We start from the raw sequence: 27,180 nt of genomic DNA, 5'->3' as shown, positions 1-27,180 counted from the left end.
GAAAATCCCATGGATTTGATTCTGTTTGAAATGCAGGGAAAGGTTTTAGGCAGGAAAAAGAAAAAAAAAAAATTAGGGAGAAAAAGACCTGAAAGCTCCAAACCTGAATTTGCTGTTGCCTGGAGTGAATTGGGAATGGCCAGATGGAAAAGGGAGAGGAATTTATTCGGAGCTGGTCCATCCCAGGAAGTTTAGAGATTGGATATGGGATATTGGGAAGGAATTCCTGGCCTGGGGTGAGTTGGGAATGGCCAGATGGAAAAGGGACGGGAATTTATTCGGAGCTGGTCCATCCCAGGAGGTTTAGAGATTGGAGATGGGATACTGGGGAGGAATTCCTGGCTGGGAGTGTGCTGGGAATGGCCAGATGGAAAAGGGACAGGAATTTATTCGGAGCTGGTCCATCCCAGGAGGTTTAGAGATTGGATACGGGATATTGGGAAGGAATTCCTGGCTGGGAGGGTGGGGAGGGGCTGGGCTGGAATTCCCAGAGAATCCCTGAGAGTGTCCAAGGAAAGGTCGGGTGGGGCTTGGAGCAGCCTGGGATAGGGGAAGCTGGAATGGGAATTGGATGAGTTTTAAGGTCCCTTCCCACCCAAAGCATTCCAGGATTCCGTGATCCATGGAAGCTTGGGGTGACCCATCCAGTGCCAGCTCCTTCGTGTCCCCGAGTCCCACCACGGCCACACTGGGACATCCAAACCGGGACTGATCCAAGAGTTCCCAGGGATACCCATTCCCAAAAAAACCCTGCCCTGCCTGGAGACAGGACCGGGCTGGGGTAAAGCACCACAAATCCATGGATTAGCAGTATCCCAGGGGGAAATTCCCAACAAAGTGGTGGACCAGGGAGCACAGCTCCACCAGGAACTGGCTCCAGCTGCTCTTCTGGGATTTCCCTTCTCCTGGCTCTCCTGCAGCCGGTCCGGGATGCACCGGGAATTCCCGGTGAATCAGCACCGTGGTCGGATCCTCTCCAACCACGAGCTGCTCTCCATGTATCCAGGAACAGAGAAACTTTGGGATCAGCAAGGCTAAAACATCCAACAGCCGATGCTCTTCCCGATTTTTGGACTTCCCAGGATGTTCCCCGGATGCCGACGTTGTCTCCCTGTCTTTCAGACCAGCATCTCCATAGAGATCCACTACCAGGCTGTGGATGGCACCGTGGGCACCTGGAATGACAAGGAATTCCTGGAGACGCCCAGCGTGCACTCGGAAGGGGATGGAAGGTATTCCTTGGAGACCGACAGCCTCCTGTCTGGCCACCGGCACGGCTCCGACGTCTCTCCCGGGAAATCCAACCAGCAGGCCACGGAGAGGAGCTTCAGGAGGTAACGGGATGCAGAGCTCTTGGATGTGGGATTGGGAGGGCTTGGATCGTCGGGAGGTGATCCCAGTGCTGCTCCAAGGGGAATCTCCTGCCCTCGCAGGATCCATGGAACAGCTCCAGGTCAGGGTGGGATCCAGGTGGCCCCGGCAGCTGCTGGTGCTTCAGGACAGAGCTGAACTTCCAGGATTGTAGCACATGGACAGGAATTGTCATTCCATGGAGATCCCAAGGGGATAAAAGGTCTGGATGGAGGTCAGGGCTCGCCGGTGGATCCATGGAACAGCTCCATGAGGGTTGGATCCAGGTGATCTCAGCTGGATCTCCTGGTGGTCCCAGCTGGATCTCCTGGTGATCCCAGCTGGATCTCTCTCCTGGTGCTCCACGGCTGGAGCTGAGAGTTCCAGGACTGTGGCACATGGACAGGAAACATCAATCCACCCTGATCCCAAGGGGATGAAAAGGTCTGGACGGAGGTCAGGGCTCGCCGGTGGCTCCATGGAACAGCTCCATGTGATGATGGGATCCAGGTGGCCCCAGCAGCTCCTGGTGCTCCACAGCTGGAGATGAGAGTTCCAGGACTGTGGCACATGGACAGGAAGCGTCATTCCATCCTCCATCCATGATCCAGAGGGGATGGAGGGTCTGGCTCCTGGCCAGGCTTCACCGGTGGGATCTCAGGTGTCCATGGGTGCTCCCAGGATGGAGGTGGCTCCAGGGCAGCCCTTGGGATCTCAGTCACTCCCCAGGATAAGCGAAATCCCACACCCTGGGATTCCTGCTGGGAATTCCTGAGGAATCCCAGGGTGGGACAACTCCAGTTGTTCCAAGGGAAGTTCCAGTTTTCTGTTCCTTCGGGGATCCGTAGCTTTCCTTGGGAGCTGCCCCTGGATGGGAACAATCCCAGGGACTGAATCCCGACATCCCTGGACAGGAAGCTGCTGGGAGCAGTAGGAATCCCAGCCCAGTGACTGGGAATGTTGCAGGTGACTCCACTGGGATAAAGGGAGAGCTGGGATCAGTTCTCCATGAGCCTGCGGATACTCAGGGCACCATCCCTGGAGGTGTCCAAGGAATTCCTGGATGCGGCACTCAGTGCTCCAGGCTGGTGACAAGGTGGGGGTTGGGCACAGCTCAGACTCGATGATCCTGGAGGGATTTTCCAGCTTCTGGGATTCTGTAAATCCAGGAGGGATTCATGGAATGCTAAGGTGGCTTTCCAGGCAGCTTCCCACAGTTCTTGGAGTTGTGTTGTCCAGAGTGGCTTTGTCCGGGAGCTCTTGAATCCCTTGGAAAAGGGAGTACTTGGAAGAGGGGAGACATCAAAGCCCTGAACTTTCTGGAATTCTTAAGGAATGAGGAAGGGAGGCTCTGGAAGTGGGATGGGGGGGACAGTGAAGGCGGAGCTGGGTCCTGGTGTCACCCACGGCTCCCTCGGGAATGCCACATGGATCAACCGCTCCCACGGTGATGGATAAAGGCGGGCAATCCCTGTATTCCCAAACCATGGAATCACGGGATATCAGAACCGTTCCGGCTGGAAAACTCCGAGAGCACCGAGACCAAACATTCCCCCAGCACTGCCAAATCCCAAAATCCACACAGGAGCCCAGCCTGGAGCTGCGAATCCAAACAGAGCCCTTGGAATCAGCTGCTTTTTCCATCCCGTTTTTCCCTGTTTTGGAGCACATTCCATCTGGGATTAGCACTTTATTGTGGCCAAAAAAGGGGGGAAAACGGCTTTTTCCGCAGGGATGGGATGGAGAAAGAGGGAATATCCCTCTGATTGCTCACATCCCTCCCAGACAGTTCATTAACTGTGGGAACTGGGCTGAATCCAGGGAATTTTCAAGCAAATTGGAAGCACCACTTCATTTCCCGGCCCAGCGGGAATGCGCCGATGGATTAACCAGGCGGATGCCGGGCGGGGAGCCGGGAATGGCACGGCTGGAAGTGAGGGGGGGTCTGGGATGGGATATCAGGGATATCCACCTGTGCCACTGGAATTCAGGGATGCAGGGAGCACCATGGATGCTCCATCCCTGATGGAAGTGTCCGAGGAAAGGTCGGACGGGGTTTGGAGCAGCCCAGGACAGCGGGAGGTGTCCCTGCCCATGGGACAGGGTGGGATTTAAGGTCGCTTCCCACCCAGAGCAGTCTGGGATTCGAGGATTCCAGGGGATTGGAGGATGCTGCTGGGATGGCTCCAGGAGGGGTTTTCCAGTTTCTCATCAGATGAATCCTGTGGGATGCAGCTCTATGGGATCAGAGCAGAAAATGAAGGATCCAGGGAGCCGCTTCCCCACCCTGAAGGGGCTCCAGGAGAGCTGGAGAGGGACTTGGGAAAAAGGATGGAGGGCCAGGAGCCAGGGAATGGCTTCCCACTGGGAAAGGGTAGATTAGGGTGGGATCTTGGGAAGGAATTCCCAGCTGGGAGGGTGGGAAGGGCTGGAATTCCCAGGAAAGCTGCTGCTGCCCCATTTTAGGAAGTGTCATGGTATTTGCCGAGCGTGGGAGGCGCGGAGCCATGTCCTGGGTGGGGGTTCCAGGAATTTGGAACAATTCCTTCCGGGAAAGTGTTTTCCAGCCCTGGCCCAGCTGCCCAGGGCAGGGATGGATTCTCCATCCCCGGTGGGATTTCCAGTCCCTGAGGATGTGGCGCTTGGGGACGTGGATCAGGGGCAGTGCTGGGGGTGGCAGCTTTTTCCATCCATCCTGAGCCTTTCCAACCCAAAGGAGTCAGCAATTCCATGGTTTTGGAATCCCGAATCCCCGGAAGGGCAGGGCTGACACTTGTGGTGTTCCCAGCAGGATGGAAGAAGACGAGCTGTATTTCCACAGCGAGGATGAGCTCCTGGGAGAGGGGGATTCCCTGAGCCAGGGATCCCTGGACACGAGGTAGGGAGAGGCTCCGCAGTGCTGTGCTGCTCCTTGCCTTTTCCCGATGGATCTCCCACAGGAATTCTCCCTGAATTCCCATTCCTGGGCTGCTGGCGGGGAGGAGAAGCAATGGAACAGGCAGAGCAGCAGCCTTGGAATGGGATCCCGGATGGAGATCGGGATCCTGGCTGGGACAACTTCGAGGTGCCCTCCTGTCTCCATGTCCTGCTCCCAGATCCCGGGATCAGCCATTCCCATGGGAATGAGCTCCCTGTGTGTGCATGGAAGTTTGTTTGCTGTGGCTTTTCTTGGAGTGACAAAAAGAGTTTGGGGAGGAGCAGAGAAAGGGAATTTCAGGCAGAATCCCAAGGATCATCCCAAGAGGAGCTCAGCCACAGGAAGAAGCATTTTGGGAAAAGCTCCCGAATTCCTGTGGGATAAGGGATTCCAGGAAGGAATCACAAAGGGGCTCATAAAAACGGGATTTAACACTGGCTCTGCCTTGGATAGGGCAGAGTTGGACCAGGTGATCCCTGTAGGTCCCTTCCAACGGAAAATATCCTGTCCCATCCCAATCCCATCCCAATCCCATCCCAATCCCATCCCATCCTGTCTCATCCCAATCCCATCCCAATCCTGTCCCAATCCCATCCCATTATCCCATCCTATTATGCCATCCTATTATACCATCCCATTATCCCAATCCCATCCCAAGCCCATCCCAATCATGTCCCAATCCCATCCCATTATCCCATCCCAATCCCATCCCATTATCCCATCCCAATCCCATCCCATTATCCCAATCCCATCCCAGTTCCATCCCAATCCCATCCCATTATCCCATCCCAATCCCATCCCATTATCCCAATCCCATTATCCAAATCCCATTATCCCAATCCCATTATCCCAATCCCACCATTTCCCTGGCTGAGCCATGGATTCTGTTGGATACCAGGGCAGAGCCCAGACCTGGGCCTGGATCGTCCATCCCAGGATTCCCGCTCAGCCTGGATCAATCCTGGCTGGGAAGGGCAGGATTTTCCCCAACCCTTTTCCTAGGAAGTCAGGGATGAGGGAGGAAGTGGAGATAAAAGCTGGGAGAGGGAGATTCCCGAGGCAAAGCCGTTTGAATGAGGTTTTTAGGGATAACAGGAATAGGGGCATCCATTTGAGCAGCAGGAAGGGGATGACGCAGGGAATACCGGGAATCCCCTGGGATGGGAAAGGTTTATCCCCCATCCCAAACAATTCCCAGCTCTCAGCACCTCTGGGGGCATCAGTGGGGGTTTCATCCCTGTTTTCACTGAGCATCCCTGGAGGATTTTGCTCCAAGGAATGCCCGGCCTGGGACACGTGCTGGAATTTGCCAGGAATCCAAAGGGAAAAAAAAAGTGGGAATAAAAGAAAAGGAAGGTCAGGGGTTCCATATTCCCATTTTTGGGAAGGGTCCAAAGGTGCTTGGATGTGAACCATCCCTTGGAATCCAAGGAATCTGGTTAAAATTCCCTTGGGAACAAAAATGTCACAGCTCTTTGGAAGGCCTTTCCTTCTCCATACATTCCAGATCTGGGAAAAATCCGGATTGGGAGAACAAAAGTAGGAATTTCGGTGTTTCCAGACTTCCGATGGGAAGTTGAGTGGGATGGGGAGGGCGCCCGTCTCAGCCTTCCTCATCCTCATTCCCAATCCCATTCTCTGCGGAGCACCCGAGCGTGTCCCGGCACGTCCTTCCTCCGGCCCAGGGATCCCTCTGGATTCCCGGTGTTCTGCACGGATGGAAGGTTTGTGGGATACACAAGGAAAAGTGGGATAAGCAAGGCACGGAATTCCCTGTCCCGGGAATGTCCCAGGAGCAGCCTCAGGGATCACTGGCCAGGCCAGCGCACAGCCCTGGAGGCCGGGAATTGTGAAACCGTGGAATATTCATGGAATATTCATGGAATATTCAATGTTTAAAGCATGGAAGGGACCTTAAATCCCGCCCCTTTCCAATCCTGACACCTCCCACTATCCCAGGCTGCTCCAGCCCCAGGGATCCAGGACAAGCACAGCTGCCCTGGGAATTCCATCCCACCCCCTCCCAGACAGGAATTCCTTCCCAAAATCCCATTTAATCCAGCCTTTTGTTGTTTCAAACCTTTCCTGTCTATCCTGGCATTCCATCCCTTATCCAAAACCTGTTCCTGGATGCAGAGACTTGGTTGAATTTCCATCTTTTCCGATGACTAATCCCACGATCCCAGGCATTCCCTTCCCTGTCCTGAATTCCTCCCACCCAGCTCGGAGCCCCTTTTCCACCTGGAGAATTCCCGGGAATTCGGGCACAGAACCCGGAGAGGGTAAAGCCTGGAGATCCCAGATTTTGACAGCTCTGGAAGCAGAGGAAGATCCCTCTCCAGCAGGTCCAGGACATCCCTGTCCCATTCCCATGGAGCAGAGCATCCACATCAAGGACTTCGGGAATTGTGCCGATTCCAGGGGAAGCAGATCCATCTTTTCCTGTGCCGCTGCTGGATCCAGGCCGATCCCTTGCTCTGACACAGGGAATTTTGCACCTCCGTTCCCTCTTTCCCAGGGAATGTGTGACCCTCCCGTGCCCGCAGATCCATGGTGGACACCTCTGCTTGGGAATTTCCCAAAACTGGGGAATTTCCCTGTTGGCAGGACCCCCCCAGGAAGGAATCCCGCAGCTTTCCAAGGGATGGGAAGGGCTTTCCACCACTGGGATGATGGCAGAGCTTTCCAAGGGTTTCCAAAGGCTGGGAATTCCCTTTTCCTCCTTCCAGGAATCCTGGCATAGGGTACAGCACCTGCCCATTCCCACTTTTCCTTTGGGATCTGAGCAAACCCATCCCAAAGGAACGGAAGGAGCAGGGAAAGGAGATCAGGCAGGAGGGAACCGCTTGGAAAAGGTGGAATTTTGGCCAAATATCCCCCAAAATCCAGGCTGGGACAAACCTGGATCCTTTGGACAAAGTGGGAAGTGGCGTGAGGGGATCCTGGGATTCCAGCCATGCATGGAGTGCTTTGCTGTGCCGGAGTGTTCCCAAGTTTTTCCTGGATTATAAAGCAATGGAAGAGTCCTTTATCCTCACATCACAGCCAGAATTTTTCCTCTCTCCCTGTAAATTCCCAAGCCTTGGAGACGAAGCAGAAGAAGATCAGCATTCCAGGTAAATTCCCACAGCAGATCCCTCCCTTCCAGGGCTGATCCACTTCCAAAGTCCTGCTTCCCAAAGAAAATTCCTTAAATCCAGGAATACGCATCAATACGTTAGATTTCATTTTTGTGCTTCCCTGGGGGATCCCAAGTTCGGAATCTGCTCATCCCACACAGAATCCAGGGATGAAGGAGCCAGGCATGGGAGGTGGGAGCTTCCCATGTTCCAGGTCCCTGGAATGGCTTCGGCTCCTTGATCCATTGGGAGCTTTAACCAAACTCATCCATGAAAAAAATCACGGGAAGGGATCCAGAAGGGGGAAATAAAGAGTTAAAAAAATCCAACCTGGATAGAAAAAAAATCCCAGGAGATGAGAGGTCATTGGAAATGGAACAGGATCCTTCAAAAAGCTGGACTGGTGCTCCAAGGAGCGGAACAGAAAAGAACAGGAAAAATTGGATATTGGGAAGGAATTCTTCCCTGTAAGGGTGGAGAGTGGCTGGGATGGAATTCCCAGGGAAGCTGTGGCTGCCCCTGGATCCCTGGGAATGTCTAAGGCCAGGCTGGAGCCCCTGGGATAGCGGGAGTTGTCCCTGCCCATGTAATGGGATGGGATGAGGTTTTTTAAAGCCCTTTCCCACCCAAAACATTCTGGGATTCTGCAATCCCACGATTTATTCCCTGATGCAGACTCGCCCTTGGATTCCCAGGAAAAGTCAAGAGGGATGGGAACTTCCAGAGGCAGCTGAGGAATTGCCAAAACCTGGCTGAGCCCAGCTCCCAACCCCCCGGAACCTGAGATCCCGGGAAGCACCATCCGATAGGGGCCGTCTCTGAAATATTCATGGCCGGGACAGAGCTCGGAGCCGAAAGGAATCTGCTCCCGGTGAATTATTGATGGAAGCTTTTCTTCCGTGTCCCGGCGGATCCGAGCCTTGTCCGACCGCCTGTCGCTAATTATCCCTCTGGCACCTGCTCCAAAGTTGGGATCTGTGCCAGGCATGGGAGAACTTGGGCTGAAAACCCCCACAGGCTGCCCAGGGCCTTCCCATTCCCGTGTGGAGGTGGCGCTTGGGGACGTGGATCAGTGCTGGGAATGGCTGGGATTTGGGATAGTGGGAAATTCATCCGTGTCCAAATAGATAAGAAGGGGCCAAAATTCCCAAATCCGTGTGGCATTTGGGCACGGATCTTTGGGATGTCACAGTGCCACCACCAGGATGAACGGGAAATTTGGGATCCTTTCCATCCTGGGGAAAAAAAGCCCCACTCAAGGTTTTCCATCTTTTTTTCCCAACCCCTCCATTAAGTTTAATTAAATTACGTTGATCATTTAACTTGCCATTAAATTCCTTGGGGGAAAAAAAAATGCATCCCGAGGATCCTGAAAATCAGGGAAAGGTTCAAACCAATGGAGCAGGTTCTGCTCTGAGTCCCAGGACAGAGCTTCCAAAACCTGCAGATTTTTCCGGGAATGTCCAGGTGTAGGAGCTCTCCCAGATGGAGCAGGAGCAATGGATAACGTTGGAAGTGCTGGAGACAGCTCCTGTTCCTCAGGCCGGAAGCACAGATCCGGCCTCCAGCCGGGATTTTCCCGGGAATAGGGGGAGTGGAACGCCCTGGGCTGGAATCACAGCTGGAATTCCCTCCCTGGAGCAGCCGGAGCTTGGACACGGCCCCATCCTCCTGGGAAGGGGTGTCCCTGATCCCACAGGAATTCTGACACCGGGATTTGATTGGAATTTTTTTCTCTCTTTCTCTCCGGTGCCTCATCCAGGATTAAGTTTAACGATGGATACAAGGCAGTGGCAAGGTACCCAAATGTCCTGGTGGGCGGGATCCCAGATTTTGGGAGGGGCGGAATGATCTGGGATTTTGGGGGAATCCCAGTTTTGGGGGATTTCTCCCATTGCAGCCCATCCCATAAAGAGGTGCTGGTTCCGGCACAAAGCCAGGATTTGGGATACAGGTCAGCCGCATCCTGTGCTCCCTCTGCACCGGGATACCAGGAATTGTGGTGCCAGGACACAGGGAAAGGCTTCCCACCGCCAGAGGGCGGGGATAGATGGGATTTTGGGAAGGAATTCCTGTCTGGGAGGGTGAGGAGGGGCTGGGATGGAATTCTCAGAGAAGCTGTGGCTGCCCCTGGATCCCTGGGAGTGTCCAAGGCCAGGCTGGAGCAGCCTGGGATCGTGGAAAGTGTCAGGGTTGGAATGGGATGATCCTTAAGGTCCCTCCCACCCAGAGCATTCCTGGGATTTGAGGATCAGCCCCTCCCCCTGTCCCGCTCCCGTGGGCTGGGGGCGGCTGTGTCCGGTTGGGAATGTTCATTAATTCCTCACCTTCCTCCTGCTGGCTCCGTCTCCTCCCAACAGCGAAGACCCAGAAGATCCCAGGTATGGGACGTGGTGTCCCTGCTTCCCTTTGGGAATGGTGTGTGCATGGGCGGGAGCGGTCCCTGCATGGGGTTTGCATCCCAGGAAAGGGAAAGGGCCTTTTCTGGGATCACCCACCCCTGGGATTCCCTCTGTCCTTCCTAATCCCAGCAAGGAAAAAACTCCTTCCAGTCAGGGATGGCAGAAGGGGTTCCCAGAGTCATGTTTGTCTGTATTCCAAGCAATCCATGGATCCATCCTTCCTTCCCTCCTTCCATCCATGCATCATCCATCCATCCACCCAGCCATCCATCATCCATCCATCATCCATCCATCATCCATCCATCATCCATCCATCCATCATCCATCCATCCATCATTCATCCATCATCCATCCATCCATCATCCATCCATCATCCATCCATCCATCCATCATCCATCCATCATCCATCCATCCATCCATCCATCATCCATCCATCATCCATCCATCCATCATTCATCATCAATCCATCCATCCATCCATCATCCATCATCCATCCATCCATCCATCCATCCATCCATCATCCATCATCCATCCATCCATCCATCATCCATCCATCATCCATCCATCATCCATCTATCATCCATCATCCATCCATCCATCATCCATCCATCATCCATCCATCCATCCATCCATCCATCATCCATCCATCATCCATCCAGCCATCCATCCATCATCCATCCATCATCTATCCATCCATCCATCCATCCATCCATCCATCCATCCATCCATCATCCATCCATCATCCATCCATCCATCATCCATCCATCCATCATCCATCATCCATCATCCATCCATCATCCATCCATCCATCCATCCATCCATCCATCCATCATCCATCCATCCATCATCCATCCATCATCCATCCATCCATCCAGCCATCCATCATCCATCCATCCATCCAGCCAACCGTCTATCATCCATCCATCATCCATCCATCCATCATCCATCCATCCATCATCCATCCAGCCATCATCCATCCAGCCATCATCCATCCATCCATCCATCCATCATCCATCCATCATCCATCCATCCATCCATCATCCATCCATCCATCCATCCATCCATCCATCCATCCATCCATCCATCATCCCTCCATGGATCCATCCCTCATTCCAGCCCCACCAGTGCTGTCCTACCTCCGTTCCCAGTTCCCTGGGATCCTTGGGAAGCCCTGGCACAGGGAGCTCTCCCTCCGGGATGCTCCCGGATTGGCTGGGTTGGATTGCCCCGTGCATGTGGATGAGTTTGGCGTGAGAAGGTGGATGCGTGTCCATCCCTGGATCACAACTCATGGAATTGCTCCTTTGGATTGCAGAGCCAGGGCCAAAGGGAAAGAGAAAAAGCACCTGGTGTTGCCGTTCAGGTATCCTGATTCCCTGATCCCTGATTCCTGGTGTCATGCTCTGGCCCCTGGCAGCAGAATCCCCTGGGAGCAGCAGCAGGGCAGGACTGCGAGCCCATTTTCCCAAGGGAAGCGCTCCAAAGCCAGCTTGTTTGTGGGATAAAATGGGAATTCTCCAACTGTGCCCATTCCAGGCTCCCAGAGCCCGGGCTGGGGCTGTCCATGGTCACCTTTGGCTGGGAGAACAAGACTAGAAGGGCCCAGGGAAAAGGAAAGGAGGGAGAAAGAGGGATTTGGCACTGGCTGCTCCACCAGGCCCTTGGAAAAGGGTCCTGGATCCCTCAGGAAGTGCAGTCACCCACCCATATACCCGGATTCGAGTGCCAGGAATGGGGTGGATGCAGGAACTGGGAGAGGAAGGAGATGCAGGAAACACTTGGAGTAGGAGAAGGGAAACAGAGGAAAAAGAGGGACACACTTGGAATGCGCCGTGCTCCTGCATCCCTCATCCAGGCTGTTCTCCCTCCTGGAAGAGGGGAAGGACACAGGATCTGCACTTCCCTGTGCACTTCCCTCTCCCAAGGATGGATCACAAGGGTGGAACATTCCCGACCCTCTGCCTACCCTGAGATGGATCCTCAGGGATGGAATATTCCAGACCCTCTGCCCACTCTGGGATGGATCCTCAGGGATGGAACATTCCAGACCCTCTGCCCAGCCCAGGATGGATCCTCAGGGATGGGACATTCCCAGCCCTCTGCCCAGCCTGGGATGGATCCTCAGGGGTGGGACATTCCCAGCCCTCTGCCCAGCCAGGGATGGATCCCATCCCGACTCCAGGGAACATTCCATCCCTCTGTGCCCTCAGGGCAGTTTGGATCAGCAGGGAAGGTGATTTCCAGCTGGGCAGTGGGAGGGAAGGATCCCACCCAGTGAGATCTGAGGGATGCGATCCCACAGGGATCCCACCTTGAATCCCAGCCAATCCATCTCCAATCCATCTCCAGCACATCCAGCAGGAGCTGGACCAGATCCCTGAGCTCCAGGAAAAGGTGTGGGATGATTGAATTGCTCTCCTGGCAGCTTTTCCAATGCCGGGCTGGGGTTCGGTGCTCCCGGGAGGATCTCAGCTGGCAGGGGAATCATTTTTCCCGCTCTGCTCCTACAGCAGGAGTCAGGACAGGGAGAAAGCAGGAATACTTAGATGAGAGCAGGCTGATCCCTGCTGCTCTTCCCAGTTCCCCACCCGTGTCCCATTTTATGCTGGAGCTCCTCTGGAATTCTCTCAAAACCCATCCAGCAACACTTCAGTATTTGATTTTTTTTTCTCCTGGCTGGTTTTCCAGCAGCTCGGGCACAAGGAGCTGGAATTTCAGGCTCTGGAATCAGTCCCTTGTCCCCAGCCAGGCGGAGGAGCCGCTGTAATTAACTCCAGTCTCCTTAATTGCTTCCCGAGCCGCTTAATTGCTTTCTGCTCCCTAATTGCTGCGGGACAATGAGGGCGGTGAGCGGCGGAGAGGGAGGGAAAGGGGGGGAGAAGCAGGACCGGGAAAGAAAACAGGGAGGAAAAGGGGGAGGAAGGACCCGGGAGGAAAACTGGGAGGAAAATAGGGAGGAAAAGAGGGAAACAGGACCCGGGAGGAAAAGAGGGAGGAAAATAGGGAAAAGGACCGGGGAGAAAAATGGGGAGAAAAATAGGGAGGAAAACAGGGAAATAGGACCTGGGAGGAAAACTGGGAGGAAAATACAGAGGAAAACAAGGAGGAAAAGAGAAAAGCAGGAGAGGGGTGGAAAACAGAGGGAAAAATCGGGAGGCGAATCCAGGGGGGAAAATAGGGAGGAAAACAGAGAGGAGCAGGATCTGAGAGGAAAACAGGGAACAAAACTGGGGAGGAAAAAGAGGAAACAGGGAAGAAGGACCCAGGGGAGGAAAACAGGGAGGAAAACAGGGAGGCAGGACCTGCAGAGAGAAATATGGGAGAGAAGCAAAGCAGGAGCCAGGGAGCAGAGCAGGATCTCAAAGGGAAAAGGGAAGGATCGGTTGTGGAGTCGGGGCAGGAATGAGGAATTCCAGCTCCAGCCCATTCCCTGCAGCCCAGGCCCCTCTGGAGGGGGGATACAGATGCATCCCTGCGTTAGGAGAAGGAAAACCATTCCCCTCTCCAGAAAGGAGAAGCTTTGTCCCCTCCTGCCTAGGAGCTTTCCCAAACCCGGGAATGGGATCCGGGAATGCTGCATGTCTAGCACAGTGGTGCTGCATTAACAGCTCCAAACACGAATCCAGGGAATGTCCCTCGCTTCCAGCTCCAGTGCTGGGAGCTGGGCTCTCCTGAGCCACACAGGGATGTTTCCCACCTCGATTTTAAGCTGAGAGAGAGGAGGTTTGGATGGGATTTTGGGAAGGAATTCTTCCCTGGGAGGGTGGGGAGGGGCTGGGATGGAATTCCCAGAGAAGCTGTGCCTGCCCCTGGATCCCTGGAAGTGTCCAAGGCCAGGCTGGACAGGGTTTGGAGCAACCTGGGATAGTGGGGGGGTGTCCCTGCCCATGGCAGGGGTGGGATTAGGGATTTTAAAGGTCCCTTCCCACCCAAAGCATTCCATGATTCCCTGATTCCTCCGTTTGTTTGCCTTTTATTCCCTCGATATTCCACCAGCGGCTCCAGCAAGGGCAAGGAGAAGACCAAGGAGCAAAAGTAGGTTTGCTCTCCATGCTCCTCCTCCTCTCCATTCCCACTTTTCCAGCTGATCCCGTTGGTTTGCTCTCCCTGCTCCTTCTCCTCTCCATTCCCACTTTTCCCAGCTGATCCGGTTGCTGTGCTCTCCCTTCCCCTAAAGCCGGACCTGTCCACCCTGGGAAAACTTGGCTCTCTTGGATGTGTGGCCTCAGGTTTCGGAGCCTTCAGGGAATATTTATCCAAGAAAACCCCAAGGAATATTTATCTGGCAAATTCTTTGGAGGCTGGCAGTGCCTGAAGGGAACGGCTTCCTGAGGGAAGCCTGGATCCATGTGGATTGGGTGGCGGGAGTTTCCTGGCCTGGACATGGGCAGGGCAGGAGAAGTCTGGGTGCAGACAGGACTTTGATCCACCTTTTCTTTGGATATCAGGAAAAGGTTCTTCCCCCAGAGCTGGCTGGGCACTGGAACAGCTCCCCAGGGAATGGTGACATTCCCAAGGCCACCAGAGCTCTGGGAGCTCTTGGACAGGGACAGGGTGGCATTGCTGGGGTGTCCTGGGCATCCCGGTGGGTCCCTTCCCATTGGGAATTCTGTGATTCCGTGATCCGACAGCTCCTGTGCTCACATTGGACTGCCAGGTTTCTTCAGCTCCCGCCTTCCCTTTATTCCCAGCTGTTTTCATGGATACCAGACCGGGCTGTTCCCCCGGAAGCCAGATCCTCTGGCTCAAATTTAAACTCAGCTCCAGGGAATGATCCTGGAATCACCCCCGGGAACCATCCGAGAGGTCCCTCCTGTTCCTTGTTTTGTGGTTTAAGGATCAATTCACGGCACGTCCGTCCACAGACGGACCCTCCCAAATAACGGGATCAAGCAGGAGGCAGAGATGAGATGGAGAAGGAGGGAAATGTCCTCAGGGAGAGAGCAGAGTCAGGGAAAACGGGAAGAGATCTCCCAGCTCCGGGAAGAGACACAGAGGGATTGAGGGTCGGGATCTTCCCAAGGGTGGTGGGTGTAGGATGAACCCAGCAGAGGGATCTGTCCCCTGGAAGAACTGGAAGAATTCCTGACAGGTGGAATTCCTGCAAGGAAATGAGCCACGGGAATGCTGTTCCCTGCTCCCAACTCTCAGTAAAAGGCAGTGATTAAAGCATCCTTTTATCCATGGATAATTCACCAGGAATGGGATATTCATCTGGAAGCTGGCCAGGAGAGAGGCTGCTCCCAGCTCCCTGCAGTGGATCCAGAATCCCTGTGGATTCTGGAAATCCCCACGGGCAAAATCCTAGAGGACAAAGCCAAGAGGAGCAGCAGCAGGGTTTGTGGAATGGGAGATGATCCATGCTCAATCCCAGAAAATCCATGGGAAGAGCACTTCCAGAGGCTGGGTGGAGTCTCTGGTGTCTAAGATGGATTTAAACTTTGTTGGGAATTCATCCCGACTTGGGATCAGTATCAGGATGTTCCATCCTCCACCCCAAACTTGCCGGAAGCCAGGTGGGAAGCGATGGAGCGGCAGTGGCTCCTCTGGAGCTCCGGTTCTTCGGGAAAGCGGGAGAAGGATGGGTCCTGGCCTAGGAGGGCTCTCGGCGCAGTGGTGGCAGCTCAGGTTCCGCAGCTTCGCGGATCCTCATGGAATATTCATGTGGAGACGGTGTCAGCTCTCCGCCAGCCCCGGCTTCCCACCGGCGCCGTCAGGAGCGTGGCGGGAGCAGCGGAGGGATCGGGAAGATCCCACAAAACCCCCACTGTGCCCACGGAGGAAACTCGGAGGGATCCCCGATCCCTGCTCCATCCCCTCCAGCACTGGAATGGATGTGCCACCATAGAGGCTCCGCAATTCCCGCCTCAGCTCTTCCAGAACCTTCTCCTGCAGGGCCGGGTGAAGGTAGAAGCCGGGATGGGAAGGGGGAGGCGTTTGGGATTGGGCAGGGCTCACCTGGCTTGGGAAAGGGACGGGTGGGGATTGGGAAGGGGTTGGGAATTGGGATGAGCCACTGGGAAGCTGCTCCAGAACATTTAGGATGGCTCCGTCCGTCTTCATCCTCATCCTGCTCCTTCCCTTCTTCCCAGCACCTGCTGAGTGCTGCCAAAATCCACCAAAATCCACCAAAATCCACCAAAATCCGCCAAAATCCGCCGCTCCAGAATTTATTCCTTTGTCTCTTTTTTTCCTCTTATTCTTTTTTTCCTCCTCTTATTTTTCCTGTTGTTTTTTTTCCTTTTTTCCTCCCCTTGTTTTTTTTCCTGGTACTTTTTTCTCCTTTGGAGTTTTTTCCCCATTTTATTGTCAGCACTTTTTTTTATCCCAGCTGTTTTCTTTGCCCACATTTTTTCTTTCCTCTATTTTTTTCCTTTTTTTTTTAATTCCCTGCTGATTCCTCCTGGGGTTTCTTTCCCAAATTTTCCTGTCAATTTTTCTGGTTTTTTTGTTTTTTTTTTTTTGGGGGGGGGGGTTTTGTTTTTTTTTTTTCTATTTTCCCCCTGCTTTTCCCTCAGGTTTTTTCCCTCTTCACATTTTATTTTCCCTCACATTTTTCCCCCCCTTTTTTTTTCTTTTTTTCCCCTGCTTATTCCTCTTAGGGTTTTTCCCTAAATTTTTCTGGTTTTCCCTTTTTCTTTTCTAATTTTCCCCCCTCATTCCTCCATCCCTATTTTCCCATCTCCATTTTTCCCTCTCCATTTTTTCCTCCCCGTTCCCTCCCGTTTTCCCCCCAGTTTCTTTTCTTCCCAATTTTCCACTCCATTTTTCCATTTGCTTTTTCCTTTTCTCTCTCCTCATTTTACCTTTTCTCTTTTTTTCCTTTCCCCCCCTCTTTTCTTTATTTCCCCCTTTTCCTCCTTTTCTCTTTTTTGTTGCTTTTTCCAATTTTTCTTTATTTTCCCTTTTTTGTTTTAACCCTTTTCCCCCCTCTTCTTTTTCCCTTTTTTTTCCTCTTTCTCCCTTCTTTCCCCCTTTTTTGTTTCCGTTTTTTTCCCTTCCTCCATCACCCTCCAAACTCCGTTATTCCCTCCCATTCCCTTCCCAAGCCAGGATGGGCACGGATGCAGCATCTGGAATTCTGTTCCATGGAGGCACCTGGAGCCCTCTGGATTTTTCCCTCCCATCCACCTCACCCTGTGGATTTTCCAGAGGCTTTTCCCCATCTCCAGGTCCTTTAGGAACACCTGGAGCTGCAGATCCCAATCCCTTCCCTGCGTCCCCGCTCCAGCAGGGATGAGAGGCGTGATCCCGGCTCCCACATGGATCTCTTGGGAAGGGGCTGGGTTGGGATGGGCCTCAGCACACATTCCTGGATTCTGGATTGGATCAGGTGCTTAATCCCAGATTTTCTGATCTGAGGTATCCAAATCCTGGGTGTCTATGGATTTGGCAGCTGGGAGAGGACCCTGACAGGGTTTTCCCTGCGGAGTCCATCTCCAGCTGCTCCTCACTTTGGCTTTCCTTCCCATGGAGCCTCAGAAATTCCCAGGACAGGGATTTTATCCCTGAGCATCCACGAGCAAACGGCAGCTCTGGGACTGGAGGGATTTTTTTGCTCTCAAATTTTAAGAATTTCGTGGAAAAGACAGGAATGTAATCCAACCAACAGGGAGGTGTGGCTGGAAGGAATCTCCATGGCAGAGAGAGCAGTCTGGGAGCAGAATTCCAGAGCCTGAGCCGTGATTCCAACATTTCCTCATTAAATAAAATTAATTCATTAAATAAATAAGTTTGAGAAAAGCTCCCAAGGATCCCATCCCCTGGGTGCTTCCTGGTGGGATTACAGATCCAGAATCTTCATCCCTACCTTTTCTCCATGGAAAACTGCACCATCCTGGAGCATCCTGGGAATAAATCACAGCTCCCAGAGGCCGGAGTGTTGCTTTAGTCCCAGGTTTAAATAATTCCTGGATCTTATCCCAGTTGGATTCTCCTCCCTCAGATACGTTATTTTGCCATTCTCCTTAATTTTCTCCCCGCCTGCTCCGGCTCTCTCTGCAGAATTCCAGGGGTTGTTTCCAACCAGGATGCACCACAGTTGCAATTCCAGGGTTTCTTTGGCCTTGGGAAAAAATTCCCAAGGGTAAAACTTGACCCTTTGGCCCGATCCAGCGGTGGGACTGGGAAATCCCACAGGTTCCGTGGTGTTCCCTTGTGGGCAGCACATCCCAGTCCTGCAGAATCCAGGAGCTCTGGATCCCCTGGCAGCCAGCTGGAGGTCAGGTCTTGGTGAGAGGTGAGGTCCTGGCTGGAGGTGAGGTTATGGTTGGAGGTGAGGTCCGGGTTGGAGGTGAGGTCCTGGTTGGAGGTGAGGTTATGGTTGGAGGTGAGGTCCGGGTTGGAGGTGAGGTCCTGGTTGGAGGTGAGGTCCTGGTTGGAGGTGAGGTCCTGGTGAGAGGTGAGGTCCTGGCTGGAGGTGAGGTCCTGGTTGGAGGTGAGGTCCTGGTGAGAGGTGAGGTCCTGGCTGGAGGTGAGGTCCTGGTGAGAGGTGAGGTCATGGTGAGAGGTGAGGTCCTGGTTGGAGGTGAGGTCCTGGTTGGAGGTGAGGTCCTGGTTGGAGGTGAGGTCCTGGCTGGAGGTGAGGTCCTGGCTGGAGGTGAGGTCCTGGCTGGAGGTGAGGTCATGGTTGGAGGTGAGGTCCTGGTGAGAGGTGAGGTCCTGGTTGGAGGTGAGGCCATGGTGAGAGGTGAGGTCCCAGTTTGGAGCTGAGGTCCCAGTTTGGAGGTGATGTCCTGGCTGGAGGTGAGGTCTGAGTTTGGAGGTGAGGTCCCAGTTTGGAGCTGAGGTCCTGACTGGAGGTGAGGTCCAGACCGGAGGTGATGTCCTGGCTGGAGGTGAGGTCATGGTTGGAGGGGAGGTCTGAGTTTGGAGGTGAGGTCCCAGTTTGGAGGGCAGGTCCTGACTGGAGCTGAGGTCCAGTTTGGAGCCCCCGTTACTTCCAAGCTGCCCCAAGAACATCTCCAGCAAACTGGGAAAGGTTCCTGCCCTCCCACTGATGGGAATTAGAAATTAAAATTTATTAAAATTAAATCTCCAATTAAATTAATCTCCAATTAAAAACATTCCCCTTTCAGGGGTGGGGAAAGTTTGGGGTGGTTGAATTTTGGGTGTCTCAATTTTGGGGTGTTTGAATTTTGGGGTGTTTGGGTTTTGGGTGTTATTTGAATTTTGGGTCTTTGAATTTTTGGGTGTCTGAATTTTTGGGTGTGAATTTTGGGGTGTTTGGATTTTAGGGTGTCTGAATTCTTGGGTGTGAATTTTGGGGTGTCTGAATTATTGGAGTGTCCAAATTTTAGGGTGTCTGAATTTTAGGGTGTCTGAATTTTAGGATGTTTGAATTTTAGGGTGTTTAATTTTCAGTAGTTTCATTTTCCGGTGTCTCGGAGAGAAATTCCATGGACTGGGCGGGAGAGATGAGGAGTGGGAACACAACCAGGACTCCCAGCTAGGACTCTGCTGATGGGGAAGCAGAGTTATCCCAAACCGAGGCATTCCCAGAGACAAAAATGGGATCCAAGATTCCAGAGCCGTGAATTCCACTGCTCTCCTGACTGCCTCTGGAATATTCCCTGTTTTCAGCTGACATTTCCTCTTTTCCTTCTGGAAAAAATCTGTCCCGCCTCCCACGTCATGGAAAACACTAAAACACAGGAATTAATGGGAATTCTTGTTCTCCCTCTCTTCACCCAGAGCTGGAAAAGGAGTTTTTTCAGCCATGAAGCTTGGGAAGACACGTCCATCCAAGGATGAGCATCGGAAGCAAGGTACACTCATGGAATGATGGTGGATTCCTGGAAGTGGGAGAGGAAGGGCGGGCTGTTCCCCGGCTGGGGCTGGAATTGGATACCTCTGGAAAGGCAGGAGAGGGCAGCGATTGGAAATTCACTGCTCTTTCCATTCAGACCCCAGGATCAGTTTTCCACTGCAAGGAAAAGCAGGAATGTGCATCTACAGGCTGGGAAAAGCCTCGGTGTGGGTCGTGGTTCTGGGAAAAACTTCCCCTCTTTTCCAGCCAGGTTTGAGGACAGAAAAAGGGAATTTTGCCTGGGATGCTGGCATGGAAACCTGGGTGCTCTTCCCAGAACCTGGGTGTTCCCCTCGTGCTGAAAGCTCCCAGCAGGACCACGGGAAAACATCTGGGATGCAAAGGCAATTGGTCCTCCAGAAGTGTTTCCACAGGCTGGATTTATCCGTGGTCATGGAATGGTCACTGTGTGGTGTCTGCATGGCCGGGAGGCTCCTGATCCCACTCTTCCCAGGAACTTCCAGCTGTCCCACACCTTCCCTGGGCTGGGATTGTGATTCCGACCCTCGGCCGCTGGATAAGGGATGGGTGGATGTCCTGGACCTGCTGGCCAAGCCAGCATTCCCAATGTTCCATGGGTGCTTCCCCCTCCCATCTAGACTCCTCCTTTGGGTTAGATCAGGACCAGCCTGGCCTTGGAGCAGCCACAGCTGCTCTGGGAATTCCAGCCCAGCCCCTCCACACCTTTCCAGACTGGAATTCCTTCCCAAGATCCCACCCAATCTCCCTTTTTCCAGTGGGAGCCATTCCTTGTGTCCTTCCCCTCCAGGCCTTGTCCCCAATCTCTCTCCAGCTCTCCTGGAGCCCCTTTGGGTCCTGGAAGGGGCTCCAAGGATTCCCTGGATCCTTCCCTTCTCCAGGTGAACAGCCCCAGCTCTCCAAGCCTGGCTCCATGGCAGAGGGGCTCTGTGGTCACCTCTGGAGCGGCTCCAGCAGCTCCATGACCATCCTATGCTGAGGATCCAGAGCTGGAGGCAGCAATTCCCAGCTCCTGTGGCTCTGGCTCAGTCTCAACCTCCTGGCTGAGTCAAGGACACTCTTTCCCTCAGGAAAGGAACATTCCAGCAGCTCCTTCCAACAGGAACCCAGGAGTGGGGATGTGCCGGTGGGATCTGCGCTCCTGCAGTATTTCCTGTTGGGAATGACCCATTTCTCCCATTTTTTCACCCCTCTCTCTTCCAAGCCAAGGAATTGTTTGTCTTTGCAGCACCTCTTGTGCTCCTCAGATCTCCAGCTCAAATTCTCTCTCACCCCCTGAATTCAGGGCATTGTCATTATTCCTTATTTTTCCTTCCCAAAACCCTCTGCAGTAATTCTGCCCGGATGGAATTCCATGACATCTCTTTGATAACCCCTTCTCCGAGCAGCTTGTCCGAGACCCGACCCGGTTCCCATTGTTTTTGTCTTCCCGGCCGAGGGCATGGATTGGTTTCCTTTCTCTCAGCCTTGAATTATTCACTGATGGAAATTCAAACCGGAGCCATTCCTTTGTCCCCTTCCCGCAGACGATCTGGCTGTTCTGGAAACAGAAGACCTGGATAGAAAGGCCATGAGATACGGAGCAGGCCTGGAGCCAGACACCATCTCCCTGGCCTCTGTCACCGCTGTCACCACCAATGTCTCCAACAAAAGGTGAGATCCAAGGATTGTGCCAGTGGGAGGTGAGGACAGACATCCCAAAAATTCCCTGACACGGGGAATGTTGGAAATCGCTGTCTCCTGGAGTCTGTAGGCTGGTTTTTTTTGGAATATCTGACCTGCAGCAATGATCATCAGGGTTCTGTGGAGCCTCCCAGGGCTGAAGGAGCGTTGAGGGTGACCCTGCTCTTGTAGTGAGAGGGGTTTGGGACAAGGACCTGGAGGGGCAGGACACAGGGAATGGCTCCCCACTGCCAGAGGGCAGGGATGGATGGGATATTGGGAAGGAATTGTTCCCTGGGAGGGTCTGGGATGGAATTCCCAGAGAAGCTGTGGCTGATCCATCTCTGGAAGCGTCCCAGGCCAGGCTGGACAGGAGCAGCCTGGGATGGTGGTAGGTGTCAGGCTCCGGATGATCTTTTTCCTACCCAAACCATCCCATGATTCCATGAATTCCATCCGTGGTTTGACCAAGGGTTTCTACTGCCTCTCCCAAGGTCCAAGCCGGACATCAGGATGGAGCCGAGTGCTGGGAGGCCCATGGATTACCAGGTAGGTGACACCAACCTGCGCCCTCAGGGTCACAACCTGGGCTTGGGGACATGGTTTGCAGGGACTGAGTTCCTGGGGGTGGCTCTCAACTCACTTGGCTTGGGACCAGGACATCCCAAGAGCTGGAATTTCACTGGTGGAGCCATAAACTCGGGATTAAGTAATTGAGTAGGTTTTCTGTCCAGCATGTGAAACCCAGAGAGCCCAAACTAAGCCCAAATTAGGCTCCCCTGGAGGGTGTCTCCATGGAATTTCTCCTCCGAGCAACCTGGGATAGCAGGATGTGTGCCTGCCCCTGGCAGGGAGTGGAATGGAATGAGCTGTAAGGTCCCTCCCAATTCCCATTATGATCCCATTGTGTTTTCCAGCAGAAGTGAAGCCAGTGGGATCGCTCCCTCTGATCCCACAGCTTGCTTAAATCCATTGGACTTTCCACGTTGTGCCTGCACCCTGGGGCTGGAACATCTGGGGATTCCTGGGATCTCCTGCATCCCACACCCTGCCAGCCCCTCTTCCTCCTCCTCTGTGTCCCAGTGGGAATTGCACTGGGAATTCCCCTCAGTCAGAGGTGGGGGGGATGGGTGAAGGCAGCCTGGAGCTGTTCCCGGGACGCGGAATTTTGGGAATTTCTCTCCCCAGGTCAGCGTCACCATCATCGAGGCCCGGCAGCTGGTGGGGCTCAACATGGACCCCGTGGTGTGCGTGGAGGTGGGCGAGGAGAAGAAATACACGTCCATGAAGGAATCCACCAATTGTCCGTACTACAACGAGGTGGGTCCGGCCCCAGTGCTGCTCCAACTCCTCCGGGCAACTCCGCCCTTGATCCGCTGATTTCTCTCTTATCCATGGGGTTTTTTTGGGGGGTGAAATTCCTGTTGGAACCAGGTGAAATCTCAAAGCACGCAGGAGGAACGAAGCCTTTGCCCTCTAGAATTTTCTGATGGATGATTCCCAGGTTTTCCAAGAAATCTGCGCTTCCGTTGGCTCCCCACGCTCAGCAGGGGATCAGCGATCCATGTGGTCCCACGGATGCATCCCTGCTGGGCCAGGGGGTCCCGGAGCTCCCCCAGGCAGCCGCAGCTTCTCCGGGGGGTTCCCAATCCCGAGGGATCCCACCCCTCAGCATTCCTCTTTCCCTTCCAGTATTTCGTCTTCGATTTCCACGTCCCCCCAGATGTCATGTTCGACAAGATCATCAAGCTCTCCGTAAGTGTCCCCGATGGCCTCGTCCTTGTCCTGTCTGGGGGGCTCTGGAAACAAACAGCCCAATTTTGGGGCGGATTTAAGGTTCTTGATGATTCCCAACAGGAATTCTTTTCTGCCGAACCCCCGAATCCCATTTTTTCTGTTCCAACCTTCACTCCAGGTTCCGCACAGCTCCTGCTCTCCCTGCATCCCTTCGTGGGTGATCTCTGGTATTCCGGAGCCAGGCAAAACCAAACCTTGGAATTCATTTATTCCTGTGGAGAAGAAAGACCTTCCTGAACCTGCCAGGGAAATTCCTGGGCCATCAGAGCTGGGAATGCTGAGAGCAAAGCTGAGATTTCAGTCCACCCAAAACCTGGAGAAGATTTCCAGATCCCCTGCCCAATTAGGGAACATTAATTAGGACCATCCATATCCATCCTGATGCCAACTGGCTCTACAATTCTTCCCAATTTTCCTCAAATTCCGAGCATTCTAAAGGCTCTTCCCTCAGTTAAATTTCCCAGCGTTTGCTGCTGTAGAGGCTGGAAAAGGGATCTTGCTCCAAAAATTCATTTCTTTGCATTTTTTTGCTCATTCCAAATATAAACTTCATGGCAATTCCACCAATCAGGAGCTGCCAACCCCATTGGGCCTCTTGGTGTCCTCAGAATCCTCCCCAGACCAAGGAAAACTCCTCAGCTCCTTTCCCATCCGGCAGCGAAGACCTCTGGAATGGCTTTGTGGCTCCCAGGGAATTTTCCAGGAAATTTTCCAGGGAAAATTCCTGAGTGGTTTTCCCCTCTTGATTCCCAGGTGATCCACTCCAAGAACCTCCTGCGGAGCGGGACGTTGGTGGGGTCCTTCAAGATGGATGTTGGGACTGTTTATACCCAGCCTGGTGAGTGAGTGTTGTTTATAACAACAGAATTCCCGCGCAGAGTCTGTGCCGGCTCAGTGGGGTGAAATTCCTGGAAAAGGAATCAGGCAGGGGCTGGTTTCCTTGGAAAACACTTTCCCCAAAGTCCCCTGGACTCGCTTGTAGCTCAGGGAAGAGCACCCGGCTCCTCTGGACAAGGGTCTATATCCCATCCTGGAATCATGGAATCACGGGATGGTTTGGGAGTGGTGGGACTTTAAAGATAATTTAATTCCACCCCTGCCTTGGGCATTCCCACTATCCCAGAGAACTCCAGGCTCTGTCCAGCCTGGCCTTGGACACTGCCAGGGATCCAGGGGCTGCCACAGATGCTCTGGGAATTCCAGAGGAGCTCCCCACCCTCCCAGCCAGAAATTCCTTCCCAAGATCCCAGCCCCAGCTCCCCTTTCCCAGTGGAAGCCATTCCCTGGCTCCTTGCCCTCCAGCCCTTTCCCAAATCCCAGCTCTCCTTGAGCCCCTTGAGGCTTGGGAAGCAGCTCCGAGGATTCCCTGGATCCAGCTCTTCTCCAGCTCTCCTGAGTGCCACTGAGATCCCTCCTGGGTGCACTGCCTTGCCAGGGAAGAAGCCCCAGGTGACATTCCCAGGCAGGACATCAACATTCCAGACAGGAATTTCCAGGGCTGGATCCTTTGCCTGCATTTCATCCGAGCCAGGAACACACCTGGAAAAGGGAGAGGGGTGGATTAGAGCTGCTGATCATGGAGTCCAACCATCCCCAGTACTGCCAAGGCCACCACCGAGATGTCCCCAAGTGCCACATCCACACGGCCTTCAATCCCTCCGGTTTATCCCGGCGTTTCTCCACCTTCAATCTCACCAGAGACCCATTGGAAAACAAATTTCCCAGGGGTTTATTTGGATCCCTCAGGCTCAGGGCTGGTCCCACACCTTGCAAGGCCATGTCCTGGTGGCGTTGGCCGTGTCTGGTGGTGACAAAGGTCTCTCTTGTCCCCTGGGTTGCAGAGCACCAGTTCTACCACAAATGGGCCATCCTGTCTGACCCCGAGGACCTCACGGCCAGCCTCAAGGGCTACCTCAAGTGTGACATCGCCGTGGTGGGCAAAGGGGACAACATCAAGACCCCGCACAAGGCCAACGAGACGGACGAGGATGACATTGAGGGGTAGGAACCTGCTGGGATCTGCGTCTCCCCGGCTCCCTTGGGAATGGCTTTCCACCTCTCTTTCCCTTGGGTGGGATAGCAGGACCCAAACCTGGGGCTGGTGGCAAACGCCGAGCCGTGAGAGCAGAGGGACCGATTCGGGGCTTTTCTGAGAGGGAATGAGTGGTGCAGGTGCAGTTCCAGGTGATCTCCAGCACCCAGCTGTCCTTCCTGTGGGGTCAGAACTTCTGCTGCTGGTGGAACTCTATAGCAACACCAGCCTGGTGTCACCCAGCCTGATGTCCCCAGTCTTTACCTAACACTCCTGATGGATCCGGGGTGGGAAGATGGGATGGGATGGGATCTCATAATCCAAGGCAGAGCATAGAAGCCTGGATGAGGTTCCCCAGGCTGTGGACAGGGCTCCTGGACTTCCCAGAACATCCCAAAGGTCACAGAACAGAAATCAGGAGCTTTAAGGCTTGATTCCAACCCCAAAACTTTTCCAGCTAAATAAAATATCTCCATTTCAAATCTGCCTCTCAGGCACATCCCCACATGGAATCATGGAATGGTTTAGGTTGGAAAACACCTCTGGGATTGAGTCCATCCAGTCAGAAACCACCAGCACAGCACTCCTCACTTGCTGGGGTCTGAGGAGCCACCTCCAGAACTTTGGGCTTCATTCCATGCTGTAGTTGTGATGTTCTCCTAGTTGTTCCTAAAATCCTGGAATGGTTTGTTTTGGAAGGGATCTTCAAGATCACCTTGTTCCCACCCTCCTGCCATGGCCAGCGACACCTTCCACCAGACACTCACAACTCCAAGAATTCCTAGAATTCCCCTAGGAATATTTTGTTCACAGCATCCCCATGGGCTCATCTCTTCCTGCAGAGGAGGAAAGCCACATATCAAAAAAAACAAATGGAAAGAGCTCATTTCATCCCCAAAATCATACCCCCCAGCTCCCCTTGATAAGGAACAAACAACTCTTCCAGGATCCCATTCATTCCATTTCTGCGGAATGCAGTGGAAGTGGAAGGAGCTCGGAAAATGGAACAGCTTCTCTTTGGTCTTTTATGGGATCTCAGAGGTCGGAAAAGATCATCTGAGATCATCCCATCCAACCTTCAGTCTTCCCTGGCCACCCCACCCCAGCAGCTGTTCCCAACTCCACCCCCTGACATTCCAGGAACCTCCTGCTCCCGGACGGGGTCCCCCCAGAGCGGCAGTGGGCTCGGTTCTACATCAAGATCTACCGTGCCGAGGGGCTGCCGCGGATGAACACCAGCATCATGGCCAACGTCAAGAAGGCCCTCATCGGGGAGAACAAGGACCTGGTGGACCCCTATGTGCAGGTGGCCTTCGCGGGGCAGAAGGTGAGTGGGCAGGTCCCAGGGTGGCCACAGGAGGTGACACAGGAGGTGACACCAGCAGGGCCACCAGGAGGCCAGAGATGGTCTCGGTCATCCTTGCACAAGTCAGGATGGGCGTGGCATCACCTGGCACATCGGGATGGGTGTTGTGTGGTGTCACCTGGCACATCAAGATGGGCGTGGTGTCACCTGCCACATCAGGATGGGTGTGGTGTGGTGTCACCTGGCACATTGGGATGGGTGTGGTGTCACCTGGCACATCAAAATGGGTGTGGTGTCACTTGGCACATCAAAATGGGTGTGGTGTGGTGTCACCTGGCTCATCGGGATGGGCGTGGTGTCACATAGGGATAGATATGGTGTCATCTGGCACATCGGGATGGGTGTGGTGTCACCTGGCGCATCGGGATGGGTGTGGTGTGGTGTCCCCTGGTGCATCAGGATGGGCGTGGCATCACATGGGGATGGGCATGGTGTCACCTGGCACATCAAAATGGGTGTGGTGTCACCTGCCACATTGGGATGGGCATGGTGCCACCTGGCACATCAAAATGGGTGTGGCATCAAACGGGGATGGGCATGGTGTCACCTGCTACATCAGGATGGGCGTGGCATCACCTGACACATCAAAATGGGTGTGGCATCAAACGGGGATGGGCATGGTGTCACCTGGCACATCAGGATGGGTGTGGCATCACCTGGCACATCAGGATGGGTGTGGTGTCACCTGGCACATCAAAATGGGCGTGGTGTCACCTGCCACATTGGGATGGGCATGGCATCACCTTGT

General features: G+C 53.7%; 1 protein-coding gene across 4 annotated transcripts in view; it reads left to right on the top strand.

Moving 5' to 3' along the window:
- Positions 1-27,180, top strand: part of OTOF (otoferlin) — an 81,245-nt gene that overhangs the window by 19,863 nt on the left and 34,202 nt on the right. For 2 of the 4 annotated variants that reach the window (XM_086875360.1, XM_086875359.1), the window contains exons 5-13: positions 1,123-1,334; positions 19,482-19,555; positions 21,102-21,228; positions 21,732-21,786; positions 22,426-22,557; positions 22,930-22,992; positions 23,788-23,872; positions 24,876-25,035; positions 26,207-26,393. In XM_086875360.1, coding sequence (XP_086731486.1) covers positions 1,123-1,334; positions 19,482-19,555; positions 21,102-21,228; positions 21,732-21,786; positions 22,426-22,557; positions 22,930-22,992; positions 23,788-23,872; positions 24,876-25,035; positions 26,207-26,393 — 1,095 coding nt within the window. Of the gene's footprint in view, positions 1-1,122; positions 1,335-7,347; positions 7,384-9,148; positions 9,185-9,746; positions 9,768-11,109; positions 11,152-13,784; positions 13,824-19,481; positions 19,556-21,101; positions 21,229-21,731; positions 21,787-22,425; positions 22,558-22,929; positions 22,993-23,787; positions 23,873-24,875; positions 25,036-26,206; positions 26,394-27,180 lie in introns of all 4 variants that reach the window. The other 2 variants (XM_086875361.1, XM_086875362.1) reach the window with 2 other exon arrangements.

The sequence above is a fragment of the Cyanistes caeruleus genome, chromosome 2, assembly GCF_971803275.1.
Source record: "Cyanistes caeruleus chromosome 2, bCyaCae1.hap1.1, whole genome shotgun sequence".
NCBI lineage: Eukaryota > Metazoa > Chordata > Aves > Passeriformes > Paridae > Cyanistes > Cyanistes caeruleus.
This window is presented reverse-complemented; position numbering and strand designations above follow the sequence as displayed.